This window comes from Salvelinus fontinalis, chromosome 4 (genome assembly GCF_029448725.1).
Source record: "Salvelinus fontinalis isolate EN_2023a chromosome 4, ASM2944872v1, whole genome shotgun sequence".
In the NCBI taxonomy this organism is placed as follows: Eukaryota; Metazoa; Chordata; class Actinopteri; order Salmoniformes; family Salmonidae; genus Salvelinus; species Salvelinus fontinalis.
The window spans coordinates 39,634,581-39,657,859 of NC_074668.1; the positions used below are offsets into that span (position 1 = coordinate 39,634,581).

The 23,279-nt window shown below is 42.7% G+C and overlaps 1 protein-coding gene across 2 annotated transcripts; it reads right to left on the bottom strand.

Annotated features, from left to right (window-relative positions):
* Window positions 1-421: 421 nt before the first annotated feature.
* Window positions 422-21,844, bottom strand: LOC129853757 (zinc metalloproteinase-disintegrin-like brevilysin H2a). Of its 2 annotated transcripts, none has more exons than XM_055920124.1 (22): window positions 21,149-21,844; window positions 12,337-12,422; window positions 12,065-12,141; window positions 11,696-11,774; window positions 11,523-11,599; window positions 11,246-11,429; window positions 10,914-10,976; window positions 10,595-10,666; window positions 10,094-10,263; window positions 8,361-8,442; window positions 7,039-7,172; window positions 6,582-6,759; window positions 5,798-5,887; window positions 4,313-4,508; window positions 3,482-3,587; window positions 3,203-3,359; window positions 2,959-3,045; window positions 2,079-2,172; window positions 1,729-1,837; window positions 1,478-1,568; window positions 1,276-1,365; window positions 422-1,159 (listed from the first exon to the last, which is right to left on the bottom strand). In XM_055920124.1, the coding sequence occupies exons 3-22, from the start codon at window positions 12,109-12,111 to the stop codon at window positions 1,130-1,132; spliced, it is 2,136 nt and encodes a 711-aa protein (XP_055776099.1). In that variant the 5' UTR covers window positions 12,112-12,141; window positions 12,337-12,422; window positions 21,149-21,844; the 3' UTR covers window positions 422-1,129. The 2 variants fall into 2 exon arrangements, with proteins under 2 accessions (XP_055776099.1, XP_055776098.1); XM_055920123.1 differs by lacking the exon at window positions 21,149-21,844 and adding an exon at window positions 13,790-13,939.
* Window positions 21,845-23,279: the final 1,435 nt, after the last annotated feature.

Below are 23,279 nucleotides of genomic sequence, written 5' to 3' on the forward strand. Positions count from 1 at the left end.
CAGACATTGAATATCTCTTTAAACATGGTTAATATAATGCTGTGGATTTTTGTATTAAATCACCTAGATACATAGTCGTCCAGGTGTGTAAATATCTTAGACTTCCCCAAGAAGACTGACAGCTGTAATCTATGCCAAAGGTTTTTCTACCATGTATTGACTCAGGGAGCTGAATACTTATGCAATGACTATTTTAGTTACATTTTTATTAATCTTAAGAAATACATTGATTGCCAAAATGACAAATCAATTTTAATCCCACTTTGTGACAAAATCCAAGGGGTCTGAATAGTTTTGCAGTTGTATTCTCAGTCACAGACTGTGGCTGCAGAGTTGCAGTTAGTTGTGCAGCATTTAAGAATGTCCCCTCCCCCCAAAAATATATATATATTTATTTATTATTATTTTTTTAAATAAAATGTAAATTCTTGCTCACTAGACTTACTCAATCTAAAATTCAGGAACTTTATCAGTATTGAGCATGTGTATTTTTTTTTTTTATACAGAACTTTAGTCAGCAATGGCTGTCCTCAGTAATACTTTGAATTAATAAAAAATATTTACTGTAGACTCAGTACTCAGCCAAAGTCGGGAATAAACAGTCACCATTGACAAATGTAATAGTACAAAAATAAATGGCATATTATCACATACTGAACACTCACTCCCTCACATGGCAGTGACAAATAAATTACAGGTATAAAATTAATACTAAAAAGTGTAATTTTTTTAAGACGTTCCTCATAAAAAGAGGACTCTTCAGTCCATTCCATATTTGTCACTATACTGAGTTTGCACATCATTGGCACAAACACATTCCTTGAGCTTCATAGGTAGCCTGAGTGCCAGTCTGTTTGTGCCATCATGCCAATTCCTTGTCACTCATTGTCATGCCAAACAATGAGCAATGGAGTTGGCCAGAGAACAAAGAGATCTGGGACCAGGCTTTTTCAGAAGTGGTGGCAGAGCCAACTTGTCTCTAGTCTTGGGTTCTGTAAAATGATCCCAAAGAAGTGAGGTCTCTGGACTGACTGTGCTCTGGCTGGCCTGGCAGTTGTGACCCTACATTTGAGGTCTTGGTAAGGTTTGAGATCCTCCTGTTTCCACTCTTCTCCTTTAGATGTTGACATCAGACACGTGGTGGTGGTGGTCTCAGAGCCTGAGAGAGAGAGAAATATTTACTTAATACTAAATGTTATTCCCGTTCATATCTAAATGGATTAATTCACCTATGTGCCATTTGTAATATCTGAAATTATGCTAATAGTCTCTTACCTGTCGTACGGCCCTGAAGTCATAGACCGGGGCTTGTGATTGGTTAGCAGCTGGAGGGGGTGGGGGCGGAGCTACTTTTGGTCGCTTGGGCTGGAAATAGTAAAGCGATTAATAAATAGGCAACAGTCCACGGACACAAGAATCTTATCAACCAAGACCAACATTGAGATGATACTGTATAAATCAAAAGGTATTTCATTACCTGCTGTGGCATAGCTTTGTTTTGGCTGGGGATTGGCAGTTGGTTATGGATGTGGTTGTCCACTTCATGGATTTTCTTCTGGGTATGGTGGCTGGTGGATGAGCAGACAGATTTCTATTTTTATCCAGGAAGTCCCATTGATGTCAGAATACGTATTTTACAATGGAGACCTGACAATTGAGTACATCTTAATTTATCAAAGAATAATCTTGGCAGTGAATGTTTATATATGCCCCACGTGGTGGACTAACCTAGGCAGAGTGGGGGACTGTCGTCTCTTCTTTAGGAACACAGCCACTGCCCCAGCAATAGCAGCCAGGAGCAGCAGAGAGACTGTCACTGCAATGCCAATCACTCCTTCTACAATCACACATAGAGAGGTTGGCAAGGTTAAGGAAAGGTCTATACAGAAGTTGAATACAATGAAAACACAGACCATACCTATTGGCAAAACGTTACATAACGATGCTCAAATACCTGTAGTAACACTAATTACTCTAGCAATATTGTAGTAACATGTAAATAAAGTAAAGGCTTATCCCTTGTATCAATTGAAACTGTATTTTTTTTTTAAACACAATTTTCTGATTTATGTCTTTACCTCTGGAGAGGCCCGTGAAGCTTCCATCCTTTGTATCACAGCCTGGCTGTGACCATCCAGGTTCACACTGGCACTCCATTCTGTGATTACACTCCTGCAGTGTCACAACACAGAAATGCATACATTATAATAAAGGCAGGGGTCTTCAACCTTTACTTGCCTAGGGAACCCCCTCCCGGGCAAACCGGCAACCCCATAATGCATTAACAAAAAGGTGAATGATAATGGGAAGACGAAGTAATCAATATTTTAAAATGAATAGATTTGGTAGATAGTTTTGTTATTTTGACCTTCCCACATACAAATTGGAAGAGGAAGTGTAAACTCTAACATCAAACACTAGCATTAAAGGTGACCCCAAACACATTTTTGCTAAGAGCAGCTGTTTAGCTGGTTAAACAAAGGTTAGCCATGTGTTGGAAAAAATGTATGTCCAAGTCAAGAAAGCTTACCAGCAGCAAATTGCCGTAACGGTAGCCTATTCACGGGTGCGTTTTCAAAGCCTATGTCAAATAATCCAGTGAGTGCAATTGGCTCCAATGAGTGTAATTTGCTCAATATTTGGAGTTGAGAATTAAAAAGTTGACATCATTAGAAAGAAAATATTATCCTTTTTTTTCCTACAGTAGGTATGTAATTCAAAATGAGTTTGCCTTTTTACCAGTTTTCATCCCCAAGAGAAAAAAAAGAAAGCGCAACCAAGAAACACTTGGAGGGGAGACGTCCTAGCAGAGATGACAGAAAGCAGCCTCAACTGGTGAGGCCTGGAAAATCTTGCCTCAAACCGAATCTTGCCTCAAACCGAGCCTATGCTCCTTATAGCAGTGTTTCATCCTGAGCTCACAAATACCAAACCAGAGACCGGGGGTGCTGTACTCACAGCATGTCCTTTGCACCGGGCTGAGCAATTGGTGGCTTTGGGTCCGTAGGCTGTCTCAAGATCCACACACTCGTTCTTGCTGCACACCTTAGAATAGAAGACAGGAATGGGCACAAGAATAAAAGAGAAAATAACACGGCGCACATTCAATTTGATTTAATTTCCAAAAACTAGAGGTAGCCCCAGCAGCAACAGACAAAAACTAGAGGTAGCCCCAGCAGCAACAGACAAAAAGTAACCTTACCTTCCCATCATTACACTTGGTCCCCGTGTTCACCTGTCCAAAGTCACTGGTGTGATCACCGTAGAATGTGGCTTTGCAGTCGGAGAATTTCACCATGCGACCATAGTTGGGGTCATCGTTACCGTTCTTGCAGAAGAGTTTCCCACACTGCACATCTCTACAGAGGAGAGCCACAGGAGGGAGGTCTATCAGTGACATGCCGCTTAAATAAGCAACACCACAATCTGAGTAGTAAAAGCAGCCTATTGAAATGACATGGTATTGCTTGTTCGGCCTCACTGGCTCTGGCAGGGGATGAACTGGTCCTGTGAAGGCCGTCTGCAGTAGGCGTAGTACAGTCCTCTGGTGTTCTGGTTATAGCAGTACGTTGTGGCCTTTTCAGCAGCTGAGGAGGGAATAACACCCAATGTTACACAATGCATTAGAGTAGTTCGGAAAGGAAACACCACGTGTACGTTTAACCATGTATTAGAAAATATTACAACGCATAGTCTTGGCGTTAGGGCTCTGCTCTTTCAGGGTATCTGCCAGAGCGAAGCGTCATATGAAGATGATAATATAACTACAGGCAATGAGCACGATGTGCTATATCAAATATCCCGACGGAAGAAACAGAACCCACAGGTTCTGGGGGGGTGGACTGGGGTGGTGGCGGTGGGATATCAGAAACCGCAAGCATAGCGAGTAACAGCTAGTTACAGCAGCAAAGGTAGCAAGAGACACCAGGGCATGGTTGCGCATGACATCCGGCATTGAAGAAGCATTTGTAGAATTGGTCAAATTTAAATAGCATGTAAGTAGAGTTTGAATCAAATTGGTGCAAAATCTGCTGACACGACCACGCTCGTGTTTCCCTTCTGGGCTGAATCATCACGTGTCAAAATTGCTGCAACAACAAAAGTGACTATTGTGTCCACACTTTAAACATGCATTAGAATACACTTGACTTGACCATTTCATGACAGAAAATGGATCTAAAAAAAAAAAGACAAGCAACAGAAAGTTTGCAGCATGAGAAGATGAACCAGAAGAGCTAGCTACCTACATCACCTGATCTGATGAGAGGTGACTCCGTGATGACGAGCCAGAGGGAAATGCTTTCACACTTACATGGGCCATACATTTTCACACACTGGTCGTGATGCTGTGGACACTGGCCGTTGCGGCAGTAGCCCCTCCCTCTGTCACAGGAGATCCCATTGACGGAGAAGACGTCCTCAGGACAGACGGCTGAATTCCCTGTACAGTACTCCGCTAGGTCACAGTCATCATGTTTCCTTCTGCACTCTGTGGACGAGGCCATGATCTGTGGAGAGAGTGGTTGTTGCTATGTTCACTATCACTAGCTTGCTAGTCTTCCGACAGTCATGAGTATAGAATGTATTGTAATGAAACAGCAGTAATGAAACTCGAACCCTCGACCTTCTAGCCCGAGGTCGGGCGCGCGATCGACTGTGCCGCAGAGTCGATTTCCGCGCTTATAAACCCAGGGTCGTTACACTACTCCCTCCTTTCAAAGAGCGCGTCGTGGATGCAAGGTCCGATCACTTCTGACACCAATGTAATGAAACAGCAACCCTCGACCTTCTAGCCCGAGGTCCGGCGCGCTATCGACTCTTCCGCAAAAGCATGCTCGTGCGGGAGAGTCGATTTCCGTGCTTATAAACCCAGGGTCGTTACAGTATAGTCTATTAGCTTGGTGACGGAGGTGTGAGGCTGCATCTGTACTCTGAATCCACTCAGATTGCCGAAATAGAAGATTCATTTTGCCTGGCTGACGCGCAGATCCACGTGTACACCGCAAGTTGCTTTTGCCAGACTAGTTCTGAACAAAATACGCATTCAAGAGGATTTGTTTTCAAGTGATGACATGGAAAATATTTTGCTTCCACTAATTCCATTCCTTTTTAAGTTTTATTAAACAAAGGAATGCAAGTGAAATGTCTTCAATACACATGAGTCATAAAAACCCTTTGACATAGTTATACGTGTCTGCTGCATGTTCTCAAGAGGGCTGTAGTATCAAAGGAACACATCCGGATTGTCAGGTTTTGGCCAGGACTGTTCTGGTTTTTGTCACTAGATGTCCCCATTGCACCTTTTTTGAACCTTTTGTTTTTTCCTTGCTCTATTATTGTTTGCACCTGTGTGTCGTTCCCTTGTTTGTATTTAAACCCTGTGTGTTCCTCAGTTCTTTGCTCAGTGTTTGTATGTTAGCACCCAGCCCCAGCCCAAGCCTTTTTGTGTGAAACATATATTTCTCTTATTGGATTTTCCAGAGGTTCTCTGGTTTAGTTCTTGTGTATTTTTGAGTAGTCTTTTGAGGTTTGTTTTTCCCTGCTGTTTTTACCACTGTGGAGTTTCTTTGTATTTTGGAGGATATCCTTTTGTGCCTCTTGGCTTTATTTTGGACGTGGTGGATTTATATTCTTTGCCTGAAGATCTTGTCCTTTTATTAAATCATTATCTCTAGTACTGCTGAGTCTGCCTCATCTTCTGGGTTCTGCCAACTATTAGTGACTGTTTCTCTCACCGGGTCCTGACACGGATATCTAGAGCAGACAGAGGCATGGTTGATATGTGGTCGGGTCTCACCTTACAGTCTTCACAGCACTCTCCTGCAGCACACTCGGAGCCTTTGGTCAGTGTGCAGCTGGTGGCATTACAGCAAGGGTTTGTACACTCCTATAACATCAACATCCTACATGTCATTATGATAATGCTAGGACGAGATCAGAAAGTTAGTAAGGAATGAGAACATAATGTACCAGTGTGTAAAAGTCTCAAAGTCAAGCCACTATGTATGTGTAGGCTTTAACTAGATAACAAGGGGTTTCCCCGCTCCATGTTTACCTCTAGAGTATTATACCGCAGTAAGACACTCTAACTAAGTAAAACCAACATTGTACCTTAGTAGGCTATAAATAGGAATTACAAGCATCTGAATCAAACACGACTTGGCAGGAGAGGTGTAGTTTAGCAAGACAGGTACACAAAAAGATGGTATCTTCTCCGACTGACTAACAGGTCTGGACAGATTGACTTGACTGCTCTGCACACCTAACTCCCTCTGACTGGAATGTAAACAGGTGTTCATGGATTGTTACTTTCAAAGTTTCCTCTACCAGATCACCATATAGCCATGACTAGATATGTCAGGATAGGCCTGTGCTTGTCAAAGGCATTCTCCATTTTGACCCTAGTTAAGGAAAACAGGCAAGACCACGCAGGTAAAACTTAAATGCCATTCCCAGAAAAGCAATGTAATCACTTGACACACTTGTATTAACTCCACGAGAACCAACTTTGGTCTGATTTGATTGCCACATTGTTGATCTAAATGGTGGGTCGATGGAATAGAATGAGAAGGTTAATTCACCTCCAGGGAGCCACAATCACACTCCTCTCCTTTCTCCAGAAAGCCATTCCCACACACTGGGGTTGATTCCACATTTCGGTAGTCTGGCTTGTTCAGTAGGCACTCAGGGTTACGATTATTCAGGAACTGGTCATAGCTCGAACTACTGCAGCTACTGAATGACTTTGGGATATCCCAGCTGAAAGAAAAAAACAATTAAGTTACCCATAAGGTCATATACTGACTTTCAATATAACCACTGTAATACAAACCACTGTGCTGTCCAAGGGGTCAGTACTGTATGGCTGCTCTGTGTGTGTTATGAGCAGAGAAAACAATGCCTGTAAGTATTCTTGAATACAAGTTCCCTCTTGCTTGTAAACCGCAATCAATCATATGGTTTATCATTGACAGCATTCCAATCTAGTCACAACATTATACTGTATATCTTGAAACGTTTCATAATAACAGTCCTTACCTGAGGGCCCCAGCCATTATACAGCTATGCCCAGAACAAGCACAGGCACTGGAGTCATCGTGGTTCATGCCCAGATTGTGGCCCATCTCATGGGCCAATGTTGCCCCCACAGCTATGGCCCTGGGGTTGTGATCCTGTAAGGAAGTAAATAGTTAACATGAAATAGAATTGACTGTGTTTGATGACATGTTCTATCAGTGAAACTAACCTGAATGAATAGATTAGAGATTAAATTGATATAGAATGACTGTCATTGTCTCATTCTCTCAAAATGTGCTAAGATCTAATCGAGCTTCATTTTTCTGATTTAGACATCTTGTTCTGCATGATGGTTGATTAGATAAGTTAAAAAGCAAAAGGCAACTTCTCCTTTTGAAAATTCCTACGTTGCATTGATATGAGTCAGAAACATTTATTCTACTGTCAAAATTTACTACAAAGTGTAAATAGGATACTTTTGCTCATATTATCAGTCTCGTCCAAAACTGAGATTTATGAAACAATTGTATGTCACAGAATAAAGGGTACTTTTCCCCCCCTTGGATTGGGTTTGTTTAAATACTGCCCAAATGCCCACAGCACTGAAGTAATCATCAATTAATAGCGCAGCTGCATGCAACCTGATCGTAATGCCCAATGACATTCGATATCCTTATGGGGCTATTTAGGGACCATCAGTAAATTACACAATGTACATGGGAAATAAAAATGATGTCAATAGCTCCAAATTTCAATGACTTAAAAACCTCAAACCAACTATAAGTTGTAGAAATTCATAAACAATTATTGAAAACATTTAATGAGACAACTAAAGGTGTGCAACATGAAAATATTGTCCCATTTACATTGTGTAATTTATTGATGGTCCCTAACTAGCCCCAGATAACTCTTTAATGACTTCTCTGGGGCTAATGATTACACTTTTCATACATTTTTTTCACATGAGTCATTTAGCAGACGCTCTTATCCAGAGCGACTTAAAGTAGTGAGTGCATACATTTTTTGTACTTTTTTTGTATTCCTGTGGGAATTGAACCCAAGAACAATGCTCTACCAACTGAGCCACACGAGACCGTAAAGTACATTTCATTACCATGCCATTTTTCTCACAACTATGTGAGAACTTTCTAAAGAAGTTAATCTTGCAATTCAACTTTCACTCTTTCTGCTTTGTAAACGTCACAGTTTGAAGACTTGGTAGAACCTCTCCATTGTCCCATTTTACTTGTTCAATTCCTCAAGCAAAAACGATCCTACTACCACATTTCAAACAATGGCAGCTTATTGTGTAGGCAAATGTAGACCTAATGAATGTACTTTACCTGCACCACCCCAGCTGAATGACCTGAACATAGAGTCCCGATGAAGGCCAGACCCACCGTCGATCCCTCAAAGTCAATGCCACTGAAACACAGGGAACAAGAAACATATCAACCCCACATACGTATGTATACATGTCAGCCACAGTGTTTTTGTGCTGCCCATGTATTCGTTGTTTTTGTTTGTTTACTCATGGATTTGCGACGAATGCGGATTACTTTTACTCAGGATGAGCTACTGAATATTAGAGACACATTGCCAGCTGTTTTTGTTCACAAACTTTTGTCCTCAGTCACCGAAATACTGATATTGTATCTGTAGGATGTCTGTGGACTGGGTATGTGTAATTATGTACTGGGTGGTTCGAGCCCTGAATGCTGATTGGCTGAAAGCTGTGGTATATCAGACCGTATTCCACGCGTATGACAATTCTATATATTTTTTACTGTTCTAATTACGTTGGTAAGCAGTTTATAATAGCAATTAGGCACCTCAGGGGGTTTGTGGTATATGGCCAATATACCACGGCTAAGAGCTGTGTGCAGGCACTGTGTCGTGCATTAGAACAGCCTTAAGGCGTGGTATATTGGCCATATACCACCCGTCCTCAGGCCTTATTGCTTTAATGTACTTGGTGAATAAAGAAGATTCTGATTCTGATGTCAAATACCCATGTTATGAATTCTTCAATATGAGTCTATCAAGAATAACAATGTTCCAAACCAAGATGGCCTAATCAGGTGACCATCAGCTGACCCTATAAAGATGTCTGACAAGCACACACTATATGAGAAAAACTGTTTTTACGCCACTTCGATACCGCTACGGCCAGAAGTTACCTTTTTTGTAGCAGGTTAGGAGAATTATAGTCAGCAAAAAATGATCACCTAACCTGCTACAAAAATCACTTCCGGTCGTAGCTGTGTCGAAGTGGCGTGAAAAGAGTGTCCCCAAACCAAACATTTCATGGTTTGGCAGACATTGGAGGACTTGCGTTCATGTTCAAAGTGAATGTTATCTGCCTCTTATTTTATATTCACTGTTTACCTTATACTCAACTATGAGTGCCTCACAGAGATGAAACATTTCAACCAGTCAGAGATCCAATCGCTAGTAATTACTATCTTGTCTCATCGCTACAACTCCCGTACGGGCTCGGGAGAGACGAAGGTCGAAAGCCACGCGTCCTCCGAAGCACAACCCAACCAAGCCGCACTGCTTCTTAACACAGCGCGCCTCCAACCCGGAAGCCAGCCGCACCAATGTGTCGGAGGAAACACCGTGCACCTGGCCCCCTTGGTTAGCGCGCACTGCGCCCGGCCCGCCACAGGAGTCGCTGGAGCGCGATGAGACAAAGATATCCCTACCGGCCAAACCCTCCCTAACCCGGACGATGCTAGCCCAATTGTGCGTCGCCCCTCGGACCTCCCGGTCGCGGCCGGCTGCGACAGAGCCTGGGCGCGAACCCAGAGACTCTGGCCCTAGACCACTGCTCCACCCGGGAGGCCCCCAACAATTCAATTTCTTTGGCCGAGTCCTATAGTTACCTGATTAGATTTGCGTTGTGGCCTACCTGATGACATGTGTATGTCCAGGCCTACCCAATGAGGTGTGAGTTGGGGCTTACCTGATGAGGTTTGTGTTGGGGCCTACCTAATAAGGTGTGTCCGTCATGGCTTACCTGATGAGGTTTGTGTTGGGGCCTAGCTAATAAGGTGTGTCCGTCATGGCCTACCTGATGAGGTGTGCGTTGTCATGGGGCTTAGTCTTGACCAGGTCGTTGTTCCTCCACGTGGTAAAGGCGTCCAGGGTGGCACCAGCAGGGGCGGTCACTGATATCTTATCGCTGTCTGACCACACCTCCAGACCAACCAGGGCAATAAAGGTGTTGAGAGGCTTATACACCTGCAGGCAAATTTGTTTCCTGGTTAGGTTAGACTCTCCGCATTAAAACAATTAGAGGTGGTTTACCAGAACTACTCCTAATCGGTATCCTGGAAACCATTACAGTTCATTGGAAAGCAATTAAAAAATAGAGAGGTTTGAGTTGAATGACCTTCATTAAGGCAGAGAAGCAAACAAGTACTGTACAAGCAGAGCCAGAAGACAAAAGAGTTCTGAGAAACGGATTATATATGAAGGTGTTTGATATTCGGTTACCAGGCCAGCAGGGACATGGTGCTGTAAGGGGATCTTATAGGTATGTAAAGCTGGCATCACCATGTGACTGACTCACCATGTTGACAAAGTTAACCACTTCAAATATCCTTTTACGCAGCTCTCCCCGATTACTCTCCATCTTCTTGTACTGAAACGGGATGGATGCAATATGTTTTTAGTGTTCGCACGAGAACAACGGACATCCTGTCACAATGCATTACTCACTAATTAGATATGATTATTACAATTATTTTATAGATATTACATTGCTTTCCTAAATATTATTTGGTCAAAATATTGGCCAGATAAATGATAAGAATGAAATGTTGAAGTTTATTGTGTTGATTCGGGTAGAGGTGAGGCGCTTGTGTTTCTGGTGTATTGTCAGTTCTTACCTCACGGTTGTCTGCAACGAGGACAAGCTCAACATATTTTTGCTGTTGAAGTATAGATGGACCCTAGTAAACAGGAAAACGTTGTGGTTAGAAGTGGAGGGCGCTAAACCAACGTGAGTTGAGGTGCAACCAAAAAACTATTGGGATCATCATTGAAAAGGCTCAACGCTCGCTCACCACTAAAAACTCAAATGTTTTATTCACGCAAAGTTAAAAAGGTGTTGTTTCGGCCATCAATGGCCTTCATCAGAACACATCATTTCCTGTTAGGGAATATCAGACTATATTTAACTAGGGACATTTTAGGTGTATTCATAGATTGGATGTCTTACTGAGGCTCGAGAACGGCTCCTGCCAGTAATGGAAGGGTAGTCTTCGTTCCAGGTAGTATTAGTGACTCCACACACCACAGGCTTGGGGCTCTGGTCCTCGTATTTCAGCACTGCGTGATCACCATCATCCCCCCCTGACAGGGGCTCAATCAGGTACCTTTGGGCGGCCGTTCTGAAATATCCACTAAAATAAAAACACATAATAGACATTATACAATCGATTTAGGGGATGAAATAGTGTTTCACTGTGGACTAATAGAAATGTAGGGCTGCCTGCCTGAGTCCATCGCAGGTGCTCATGCTGACCGTAGACTCACTGTCATCCACAATACTGCCGTGATAGTAGCAGTGATCCTGGAGAAGAGAATTAAGTAGAAGGCGAGGTTAAAGGGCCGCAATCAAGACACTTGTAAACAGCCTACCTATCAAGGGTATGTTCTACTCACTTACCATATCCTGAGGCGTAGAGGTGACTGGTGTGCCATCCTCAGTGTAGTAAGTCTCACTATAGTCTTTCGTGAATAATTCCCTGAGGGGATTTTTTTTTTATTAAGTTATTTATTACATCATTTCCTTAGACTGACCTACATGTTCAAAGGAATTCATGAGGTGATAACAAAATTCATGATTTTTTAAAATATATATTTGAGGATGCAGTGTGTGGCTACAAATGGGAACTAAGATAAGACTGTGGAAAGACAGTTCTCCACATAGTGCCGTTCCTTATTTAGGGGAAAGAAGAAGCATGTGATAAGCCTACTTGTGTGAGAAGTTAACATTTTGGAGAATGAGATAGGAGTCTTTTGCCAGAGTACATACCTATTCTTCTCCAGATGCATCTCAATGTCTCTCCCACCCACTCTCATTGCATACTTCAACGTTTCTGGCCTGGATGACTGAGAGAGAGGATTAGGATTAGTTGATACCATAGACATAATCTCTCCTCAGTATATTAACATGGTCTCTTATACCACTTTGTTACAAGCAGTAAACACAATTGTTAACAAAGAATAGGTTGGCATTGATGTCTACAGAGTAATTCACAGCAAAACAGCTCCTGTGCAGGAAGGAAGAACAGGAGACGAATCTACCTCGGTTTCTCTTTTCTGCAGAGTATGTAGTCTGATGGGTCGGACTACCTCATAGTCCCTCACCCCTTCAAGAGGACCATGACTCACTGTGGGGAGAGAAGGAGAGAGAACGATGAGGGATAGAGAGAATTCAAGAATGGACCATCTTTGTCTGTCTCCATTCTATTCCAAACGTGTCAAAACCTGAACTTTGTTTTCAGGCATTGACTGGTCCGTTGGTAAGGAACAGTCAGATTTACATTTACATTTAAGTCATTTAGCAGACGCTCTTATCCAGAGCGACTTACAAATTGGAAAGTTCATACATATTCAACCAGGTCCCCCAATGGGAATTGAACCCTGGTCCCCCCGTGGGAATTGAACCCACAACCCTGGCGTTGCAAGCGCCATGCTCTACCAACTGAGCCACACGGGACCATATGGCAGTATAGCAGTGTTTTACCCTTGAACCGCAGCAGTATAACCCCGGCTTTCCTTATACTCAATGCATTTCATTAATTCATTAAAACTACAGTATGAATAGCTCAGATACATGATGAACACAGGCTGTTTGACCCTCGTATGTGATCATTATACTAGGTGCTGTTTTGTCAGAGAGTGTATATCAAGGGCTGACACGTGGATAGATGTTTTGTTTTGTCTTTCCTTATTACCCTTTCTTGTTCTCTGTCAGGCCTGTTTGATTTGTACTTGACCTTGGCCCATTGAGCCATGATTGGGCCGTAGAGGAACATTGGGAATTATGTCATTAAAATTGGTCATCTCGTTTCCAGACACTTCCACAGCACAAGGTTTTGACATATGGGCGATGTCCACCACAATCAGTTTGAGTTGACCAGATAATGCAATAATCTCTGCCTTGTCATTCCATCCACACTGTACCTGGTGTGTCAACACTTACTAACACTACTAAATGGATGTTTCCCAATAGTCGCTGTGAGAATGCGACTTAGCTAAGGATCTATGACTATAAATCAGTGATTCTTGACTGGTGGATTTGGAGGTTTTGAATGGGTTGAGGGTGTCTGAGTAAAAAATATTCACTTAAACCACAAAAACACAGTAGAGAGTGATGAAATAATTGAATCTCTGAACAATTCTTCTTCAGTCAGTATTTTGAATATAGAGCTATTTGCAGTGCTGTTCAGCGGATTTGGTTGATTTGTGGTCTCTAACCAGTGAGCTTATTAACATCAAGAATATGGGCAAAATTGAATTATTGACAATGAAAAGGTGGGAATGTTGTACCCTTGTTATACAATTGCAACATTTACTATCAATATAGCAGTAAAGAAAAATCCCGATTGCAATTTAGCGATTTTTCTCTCTATATCTATACACTCACTGTACTGTTAGTGCAACTAGTCTGAATAAAGTGCCCTTTGAATATGGCTGACTAGGGCTTAAGCTGTGTCATTGTGCTGTGAGGAGACGGGTGTATCAAATGGCTTACCTGAGAGATTGTGGGAGGCAGTTAGGGTAAAGATCCACAATAGAAGTTTATGTGTCATTGTCAAAGTGCAGACAGCTACTGAAACACAAGTGATGGTCTGAGGGGCTTAATGGGTTACCTGTTTGCATGCTCATGTGATACTATCTACAGGCCACACCTTATTGGGCGGCCCCAGCCTGTCAGTGATGGAGTTTGTTTTTCATGGTCCAGTGGTTTTCATGGCCACTTCCTGTTAGTCATAGCTAGTGTACACATGACTTGCTACTGTGTCAGTGTTTCCCAAATGGCACCCTATTCCCTATAAAGTACACTACTTTTGACCAGTAGTGCACCATAAAGTGAAAGGTACTGTATGAACAAATGTATTTACTTAGTTAATCTCTGTAATGTTGTGACTAAGGGTACAATGAGAATATATATATTTGGCTCGTATGACAAATGACATTTGATTTGGTATCTATCTCGATATATTTTTCAAAACATCGGACACATTTAATCAGAACATTTGAATTACCTGTAAGCAATATTCACCACTTATCACACTGACCAATCACTGAGTCATCTTCATTTCAGAGCAAAAGCCTGAGATGTTATTATATTATTTTACTCATGTGAGTCCTGACTTCCGGTAAGCTGTTTTTGTCTGTTAGGAGAAACTAACCTTTGAGAGTAAAATAAATACAAAATTGTGATAAAATATACCACCACAAGAGGGCAATCTCTCCTCATAATACCTCAGACTCTCAAGCCATGTGAATCTCTGCAGTCCACAGTGGAGCTCAGCTCAGCTGCCTGCCTGCTCTGCCTGCCTTTCTTCCTGCTCTGCCTCCCTGCCTGCCTCTCTGCCCAGGCAGGTCACCCGTGATACGAGTCAGTATTCGACGTCCATCCATGTCTGAGGACGTCGGAAGTTGATGTGGAATTCAGCAACTAGGGGCATCAGTGGGTGCCATTACCTTCAAGTAGGTTTTGGCGTTGCGGACAGGGATGGAGGATGGGTGCAAGCAAAGGTTGCATGTTCAAATCCAGTGATAGAAAGTTGTTTTCATATTTTTGCTTTAAGCCTGTCCCAAACCTTAACCCTTACCATAACCATTCAGAGTGAATGATTCACTTTTACAAATTAGAAGATAATGCCTAAACATAACCTTAACCACTTTGAAATTTGACGTTTGAGAAACATGGATGAACGTCTAATTCTGACGTGAGACTGTGAGAGTTTGTAGCTCTGCCTACCTCTCTGCCTGTCTCTCTGCTCTTCCTGCCTCTGCATGTCGTCTCTGCTCTGCCTGCTCTGTTCTGCCTACCTCCCTTCTTCCCTACCTCTCTGCCTGTCTCTCTGCTCTGCCTGCCTGCCTGCCCGGGGCAGATATGATCACAGGGCAAAAAGAGGACAGCTGGCTGGGTTTGTGTGCTCATCTATGTGGTTGGAGCCTTGCCAGGGACATGGCAATCTGTTCTTTGTTTTTTTTTGTCCTTGATGACAGAGGGAAAGTGTGTGGCAGGACTGTGCACCACTGTTTTATAATTGGATTTGTATGCACCATTTACAATGCATGCCACCAATAAAGAAAGACAAATCAGAAAAATCTCAGAGAATTTTGGGAGACAGGGAGATTATGCTCGAATTTGTGATTGGATCTTTTTATGTGGAACTCTTTCTCCAATATGCACCATGTTGCATGATTCATGATTCCCTGGCTCTGCAGAAGGAGGTTAAATCTGCCTTTTGAAGCTGTAGCCTGTCCTGTAAAACGGATTACCATGTTATGTTATTGCTATCATGATAAACGAGAGCTGTCTATGCATGTATTTTATTGCTGCTTGGTTTAATACGTGTTGGTGCAGACTGCGGTGCTGAAAGTCATTATGAGGAACCATACAAATGAGGAACTGCCACTGCAGAAAACATTTGCATGTGTGGTCCAGGTTGAATTCTTAATAGAATACAGCTTCAATATAAATAACTTAGATTAAGCATCCTTTTAAAGCTATGAAACTAGGGGATTTATAATTTAACCTACAGAATTTGCATGATTATTAATGATATGACTGAAGCTCAGTAGAGCCTTCATTTGTATTCACTGTCTATTTCTTTTTGTATAACAAGAATACACGAGGCCGTGGGCTGAGCAGTAAAAAAAACAAACGAGGCTCTGTGGTGCTTTGTCTTACGTCAGATAGCATGACTTTTGTCAAAACGTGATTGAGTTATTGAGGATACAAGGTGGCGTTTTTGTAGATGTTATTCAGTCTCATGTGATTTGTCGATCCGTCCATTCTACAATGGATGTTATCAAACACAGCTCGGCTCTGTCTGTCTGTGGTACTGATCTGCAGATGCGGTTACTGTGGAGTTTTGCTAATGTCACCAGATTGGAAGATGCAGCCTCGACCAAGATCGCTGAAAAGGAGGAACTCCAGAACAAGGAAACAACAGAAGTCAGCTAAGAGATTGACAGTTCACGCTAGACTGGAATGATCCACTGGGCTAGAGTAGCCGACTGCACGTGTGGGACTTAAAAAATAGAGCAGGGATAATGTTGCCTACAACAACACATGGTCTATTCTGCTCCAAAACACATATCTCTTACAATAAACCATTTCGGTCTTCTCGGCTACATTTAGAAAGAGTAAAACACACGTGAATGGTTTTATAGAATTCATCTCGTTGTGGAGTTGGAGAGTCATGTCTGTTTGACCTAATTCTGTTCTTCTCTTTCCTCACCATCCGTCATTCTATGACACAATTCCAGGAGAGCTTGTGCACTTTCTAATCATCCTTGAGATGCCCGGGAGAATAATTGTTGGTATGGTTGAATGTTATTCCCTGCCTGTCTCTCTCTGCATGGTGAGCTGCTGATACTGATATTGCTGGACCTCTCTGACCTGCTTTCTCCATTATCTGGCCCCAGAGCTGATGCTATGCTGGTGGATATCCAAAGCCCTGCCTTGTAAGTGAGTTAAGTCATCTGCAAGATTGGTTTATTTTTTCCGGCTGACCAGTTTGAACCAGCATAGAACCGACTGCACTAGGCCCTGGTTAGTGCCTGGCCGAGCTGTCGGCTCTCAGTTCCTCATCCAAGCAGCCACGCTAAGCACAATAAAACCTCTCTGAGCTCACACTGTTTCCTGCGGGGCCAGTCGCAAGACAGCTCTGTTGTGGTCAATCCTTCTGTTTTTATTATTCGAGTATTGTTACGTATTACTATGTGTAAATCTCATTGGTGTTTTGTAGGATTTGCATTTGAATAAATGCACCCCACTGCAGGTTGTATAATATGAGGTACTGTCTGGTTGGATGACCTATTTACTATAATTATCACATTTTTGTGTGGAGAATGGTAATAAATGTGGGTCATAATCATTCGTTCTTTATAGAAACAATACAGACACTAACATTTGTCACACTTTCCGTTATGCTGTAGAACAGCTGTAGAATGTCTGACCTGTACCTTGACCTCCACTACACTAGCAACTTGACCTCCACTACACTAGGTTTGCTCCACTTTGATCATTGCCCGATTGTAAAGGGGATTTTCAGGTGGACAAGAAGAGCAGTCGCTGATAATATCAATAAAAAAATCTGGTTTATTGCAAGTTGCAACAGGGAGACACCTCCAGAACAGAAGCAGAGGAAATGTCTAACGAGCCTTCTCTGAGAAGACCGTTATATATTAAACACACAGTACCAAATGTTCTGTAAACACCAGCCTTGTAGGAAGTCACAACATCAGCTGCTACAGAATCACACACTGTCACAGATACATTATCAGTGTGTCCTTGAATCCAGTCTGGCGTCAAACTTTAACCATAACATTCAACACTGGCAGACATTTGATACTGGCAGTTAAACAGGTCAAAGGTCAAAGATTTTGTAGACTAACAAGTGAAAACGACTTAATTAAATATGGTGCGTAAACATAAATGGTTAACTCCTGGTTTCCTTCTCCCAAGGGGAATGCATCTGTCTGCGTCTTCCCGCACATACGTTCATGTTTAATACATATCAATCCATATCAACAGTAAATCACATACAGGAAAATAATTCATAATCATTTCCCATTACACCAATGAAAACCACACATTGGTTTTGTTTTGTAGCACCGGGCAACACTACTCTTTAGAGTTCAGAAGCGCTAGCTTTTCCATTGAAAGTGCTGATGTGGATATCCCAAGCTTTAGCCAGGGTTTCCGTCAAAGTCTGCCAGATAGTTACTGTAAATAAGTGCTGTAATGTTGTCCCTTAGCCAATCTGTTGGTTCTAGGGCCCTTGGCCCAATGCTCCCAGTCCAAATGTGTCCTTTGGCACACAGCATACTCTGCTGCTCTCAGTAGGTAAGGGCTACCACAGACACTAGCAGCTGATTAAAGGCATCTGCATTCTTCCCAGCCAAAACACTTAGTGTATTTGTTTTAAACTAGGAAAGTCAGTTAAGAACAAATTCTTATTTACAATGACGGCCTAGGAGCAGTGGGTTAACTGCCTTGTTTAGGGGCAGAACGACAGCTCAGGGATTTGATCTAGCAACCTTTCAGTTACTGGCCCAAAGCTCTAACCACTAGGCTACCTGCCACCCCATGTATGACCAGTAGTGGAAAAAGTACCCAAAAGTCATACTTGAGTAAAAGTAAAGATACCTTAATAGAAAATTACTCACGTAAAAGTGAAAGTCACCCAGTAAAATACTACTTGAGTAAAAGTCTAAAAGTATTTGGTTTTAAATATACTTAAGTATCAAAAGTAAATGTAATTGTTAAAATATACTTAAGTATTAAAAGTAAAAGTATTAATAATTTCAAATTTCATATATTAAGCAAACCAGACGGCCCAATGGTCTTGTTTTTTAAATTTACGGATAGCCAGGGGCACTCTCCAACACTCAGACATAATTTACAAACAAAGCAGAGATGACCAGGGATGTTCTCTTGATAAGTGTGTGAATTTGGAAATAAATTCTGTTCTGCTTAATCATTCAAAATGCAATGAGTACTTTTGGATGTCAGTGAAACTGTATGGAGTAAAAAGTACATTATTTTCTTTAGGAATGTAGTGATGTAAAAGTAAAAGTTGTCCAAAATATAAATAGTAAAGTACAGATACCATCAAAAACTACTTAAAGTATTTTTACTTAAGGACTTTACACCACTGAGGAGGGAGCTAGTCAAAGGCCCCAGCCGTGGGGAGAGGGAAATGGAGAGTATAAGGAGTTGGGAGGCTCTAGTCGTGAGGACAGGGGGAGGGAGCTCCAGGAGTGGAGAGTGTGGAGGCCCCAGCCATGGGGTGGAGAGAGGGGAGTCGGCAAGACTGAGCCCTGGGGAGGGAGCACCAGCCTCAAGTCTGCCTGCTCTGACCTTGTCCTCCAGCCAGGATGAACAATGAGCCTGTCCCTCCCAGAGCCTCTCCCGCTCTCCTCTGGAACTTTCCTGTCCTTCACCTGGCGCCAGTCCAAACGACTCCCCATGGGATTGTAGGCTCAATGTTAGGTCGGCAGGGCCAATAGGACAGATGCAAGATAAAATTGTTCTTGGGAGGACCTATGCTGTCAGTTTGATTGTTACTCAAGTAAATGTGTCCATTGCTATTGTAACTGGTGTTCCTGTGCGTGCCTAACAGTATAGCTTCCTTCCTCAAAGGTCCTTACTGGTACTCGATCTCAGATCCTCTGCCTTTTAAACACACGTGACCGCCCACTTGCCAACATCTTATCCAAAACCACTTACATAATAAGTGGGTAGAAAGAGATGCCATATCCCTCTGATATGGTTGGACAAAATGGCCAAAACCATTTGCCACTGTGACAGGAAGCCACATTCTAATGTACTAACCATTCTGACTAAGTTGTGAGTGGGACTGCATTACTATGGTGATTGGTGACACAGTCGACCGTGCTGATGTCATTCACCCTACCCTCCTACTCCCTCTCGCACCCCTCCCCCCTCCCACTCTCACCTCTCCCCCATTCACCTGATCTTGTTGTCACCTCAGCGTGGGGTAGTGTTGGAAATCCCTTCCCCCTCACCTTTCCTGTTCGTGTCCCTGCATTGCCATGGAGATGGTAAGTAAGGCACATGACCCACAGGTGATCTCAAAGACACAACAACAGTGTTCGTCACAGGTAACCTAACCTAACTTAGCAGGTGTAAAAGAAAAGCCTGAAACTAGATCCCCTACATACTGGTCTTGACGCGAAGAAAATACATGTTGGGGGAGGTTCTCGTCTGCACAGTTCAACCAATCCAGTAAATGTGGAGGACAAGTTAAGATGGAGTGTCGCCTTGTTAACATCCATAAGCAAAAGTCGCGTCACAGGCTCTCTTTCCATTTCCCCTGAAAACCGGAACATCTGTAATGATACTCATAGACAGCAACAATGTGTCCGTTTTTGTTCTGGTTTTAGTGGTTATTATGTTGTAACTGAAACTGTACGATATCAAGAGACATTAAGTTTGACTGATACTTGTTTATGTTCTTGTGTGTTCCATGCAAGACAAAGCAACTTTGTTTTTAACTTCTGACCCGATTTGGTACAGTCCTACAATATTCACACCTATAATTCGTGGTTGAGTGGTTATGTGGCAACCAGAGGAGTCTGGTGGGAGGAGCCTCCTCTGGAAGGGTCGTTGTAATGACTGGATTGGAATAAATGAAACGGAGTCCAACGTGGTTTCCATATGTTTGATGTGTTCCATTGATTCCATTCCAGCCATTACAATGAGCCCGTCCTCCTATAGCTTCTCCCACCAGCCTCCTCTGGTGGCAACTGTACAAAGTCAAGGGTCATGTTTATGTTTAGACTTCTGTGTAAGACAAAGGAATCGGCACATATATTTTCAGCCTCCTCACTGGATTACACTCTTATGTTCCTGATCTGTATAATTCATATAAATTCTTCCCTTTTTTCCCAAACAATTGAAAGAGGGATTGATAAAGAGAATTGAGGTGAAAGGTGACCCAAAGGAGAAGTAGAACATGCCTAGCAGAGTTCAGGTGGGTCTTCGCGCTTCAGCAAACAAAGGAAAGGAGGGTTGCTCAACAACATTAACACATTTCATGAGAATGGCTTACCAAGAAAAACTTCCAAAAGGACTAACTTGAGGTAAAAAGAAGTTGGAGCACTCGACAGAGTGTTGAGCTTGAGTAAGGAAGGTACAGAGTACAGTACACTACAGTAGGCAGTAGTATCTAGGATGCATCCTAAATGGCACCCTATTCCCTACATAGTGCACTACTTTAGACCAGGTGCTCTGGTCCAAAGTAGTGCACTATATAGGGTACAGGATGCCATTTGGGATGGTGCCCTAGTCTGGAATGTCACCTTGACCCCCCAGGACCATGCAGTGACCCTAATGAGGTACCTGATCATGTGTTTCCTTGATGTGTCTTTGGCGTTCAGACTCTGATTGGATAGTGATGTGAAGACAGATGCGCCATGGCACTAGTGGCCGTCTTAGTGCAACCAGCCGTGATCAGAGGTAGAGGCGAGCCGGCGGCGGCCGGTTTGAGCCGGTTCTGTGTGCCCAGGCTGTGTGTGGGAGCGATGCACAGTCATTTAATCTGCATGTTCAGGCCTGTCCCTGGGGGAGAGGAAGAGAAAGGGAGAAAGAGAGAAAGAGGAAACACAAGCTCTATAGCTCTGCCTGCTCTGTGCGTGCCAGTGCTGCCTCCAGAATCTCTGGCCAAAAGTTCACCGATCTCTCTTGCCTGCCTTCTGCGCCAGGCTCCCTGAGGGTTATAAAACTCATCCCAGAAAAACTGAAAAAGCTTATTTGTTTTTGTTTTTCCATTTTTGTCATCAAAAACACAAAAGCTTTTCTGGTAAACCCTACTCCACTGGATGATTTATTAAGCCGATTTCCCATAACTGTAGGTATTAGACTTGTATTGAAACTAAAACTGGATCGGCCCCCCCTTGAAGAGCTCCTCTTTATAATAGGCTTTAAAAGTCAGTCAAGCGTTGCTGTGTGTTTTTCAGTCACAGGCCAATGAGTGAACTGATGAATGCACCTGTGTTACCGTCAGGCGATCACGCACGCACGCAAGCACACGCACATGCACACACACACACACACACACACACACACACACACACACACACACACACACACACACACACACACACACACACACACACACACACACACACACACACACACACACACACACACACACACACACATAGTCTTGTACAGGTAACCTTGTGGACACACACAATTCAGTCCCATTCAAAATTATATTTTCCTGAACCCCTAAACCTAACCCTAACCTGCACTCTTACCCTAACCCTAACCTTAACCCAAAAACCTAACCTTAAACCTAAACCTAAACCTAACACTAGCTCCTAACCCTAACCTTAAATCTAACCCTAGCTCCTAACCCTAACCCTAAAGCTAATTCTAACCCTAACACTAACTGTAACCTTCATAGCAGCCACATACAAACAGCATGATCACTTTGCTCGTTAATAAATCCCTCTACAGTATGCGCCCTGTCTAAGCTGGGGGAGGGGGGTTCTACTAAGCTGTGTGGAATTGTTTTAAGAAGGTCATACTCAGGATAATTTAGCTTTTGATTTTGAATTTTAAAACACCTTACAGTATCAGATTTTTTGTTGTTGAGATAACATTTTTTATTTGACCCATAAAAACCCATTGAATAACAGAAAATCCCCCAAATAAATTGAAAGGAAGTTTGTTCGGGAGTGTCTATATCTATATCTGAGAGATATAAGAAAGATCATGATTTTTTTTGTTACATATTGGTAACCCCTTGTTTTTGGCACTAAATAGTCTCCATATATACTTCCATAAATCTTTTCAACGGGTACGGGGAGACCTTCATACGAGTCTTGTGAGGCCTGTGGGCGCCCTAGAGCAAAACAACCAATGTATTCGTGAGAGTCTCACCTTCCCACAGAGGGGTGGAAAGGTTAGTGTGTAGCCCAAACTGTTCGGACGCTACAGACAGAAGTTGGCAGATCGGCTGTACCAACTTCAGACCAATCCCAAGACATTTGTGGAGAACTGAGAACACCATCGTGTTAGTGAGAGTCTCATCTTTCCATAGAGGGTTCACAATAGTTTGTAGGCCAAACTTTTCGGACGCTACAATATATTTTGTGTGAAGATCGATTTTCGTCTCACAGTCTGACAAACACCGCTCTAGCTCTGTTACCTTCACCTCAGATTCGTAAATGAGACATCGGCGGATGCGGTGTTACAACAATATCTCTAACTTAAACTGACACTTTTTTCAGGTGAATTTTTTATTATGCTGATTGGTTTCCACGGGGCCGCAGAAATCGACGCTAGGTGTTCCTTCTCGCATCTACACGCTCTCCTCCTCTCACCTTTTCCCCAATGCTTGTGGACTTCAGTGCACAACACATCAGCTGTCTGTGACCAGGTGAAAAAACCTTTGCAAGCCAAACCATCGTAACCGCTTCACACAGCCTACATCGTTGTCATCATATTAGCTAACGCCATAGTC

Coding starts and splice junctions, on each gene's coding strand:
- LOC129853757 (XM_055920123.1), bottom strand. CDS start 13,847: ATGACACATAAACTTCTATTGTGGATCTTTACCCTAACTGCCTCCCAC. Junction 11,430..11,522: donor AGCACCTGCGATGGACTCAG/GCAGGCAGCCCT, acceptor TTTTTATTTTAG/TGGATATTTCAGAACGGCCG. Junction 3,588..4,312: donor TGTGAAAATGTATGGCCCAT/GTAAGTGTGAAA, acceptor TTCCCTCCTCAG/CTGCTGAAAAGGCCACAACG.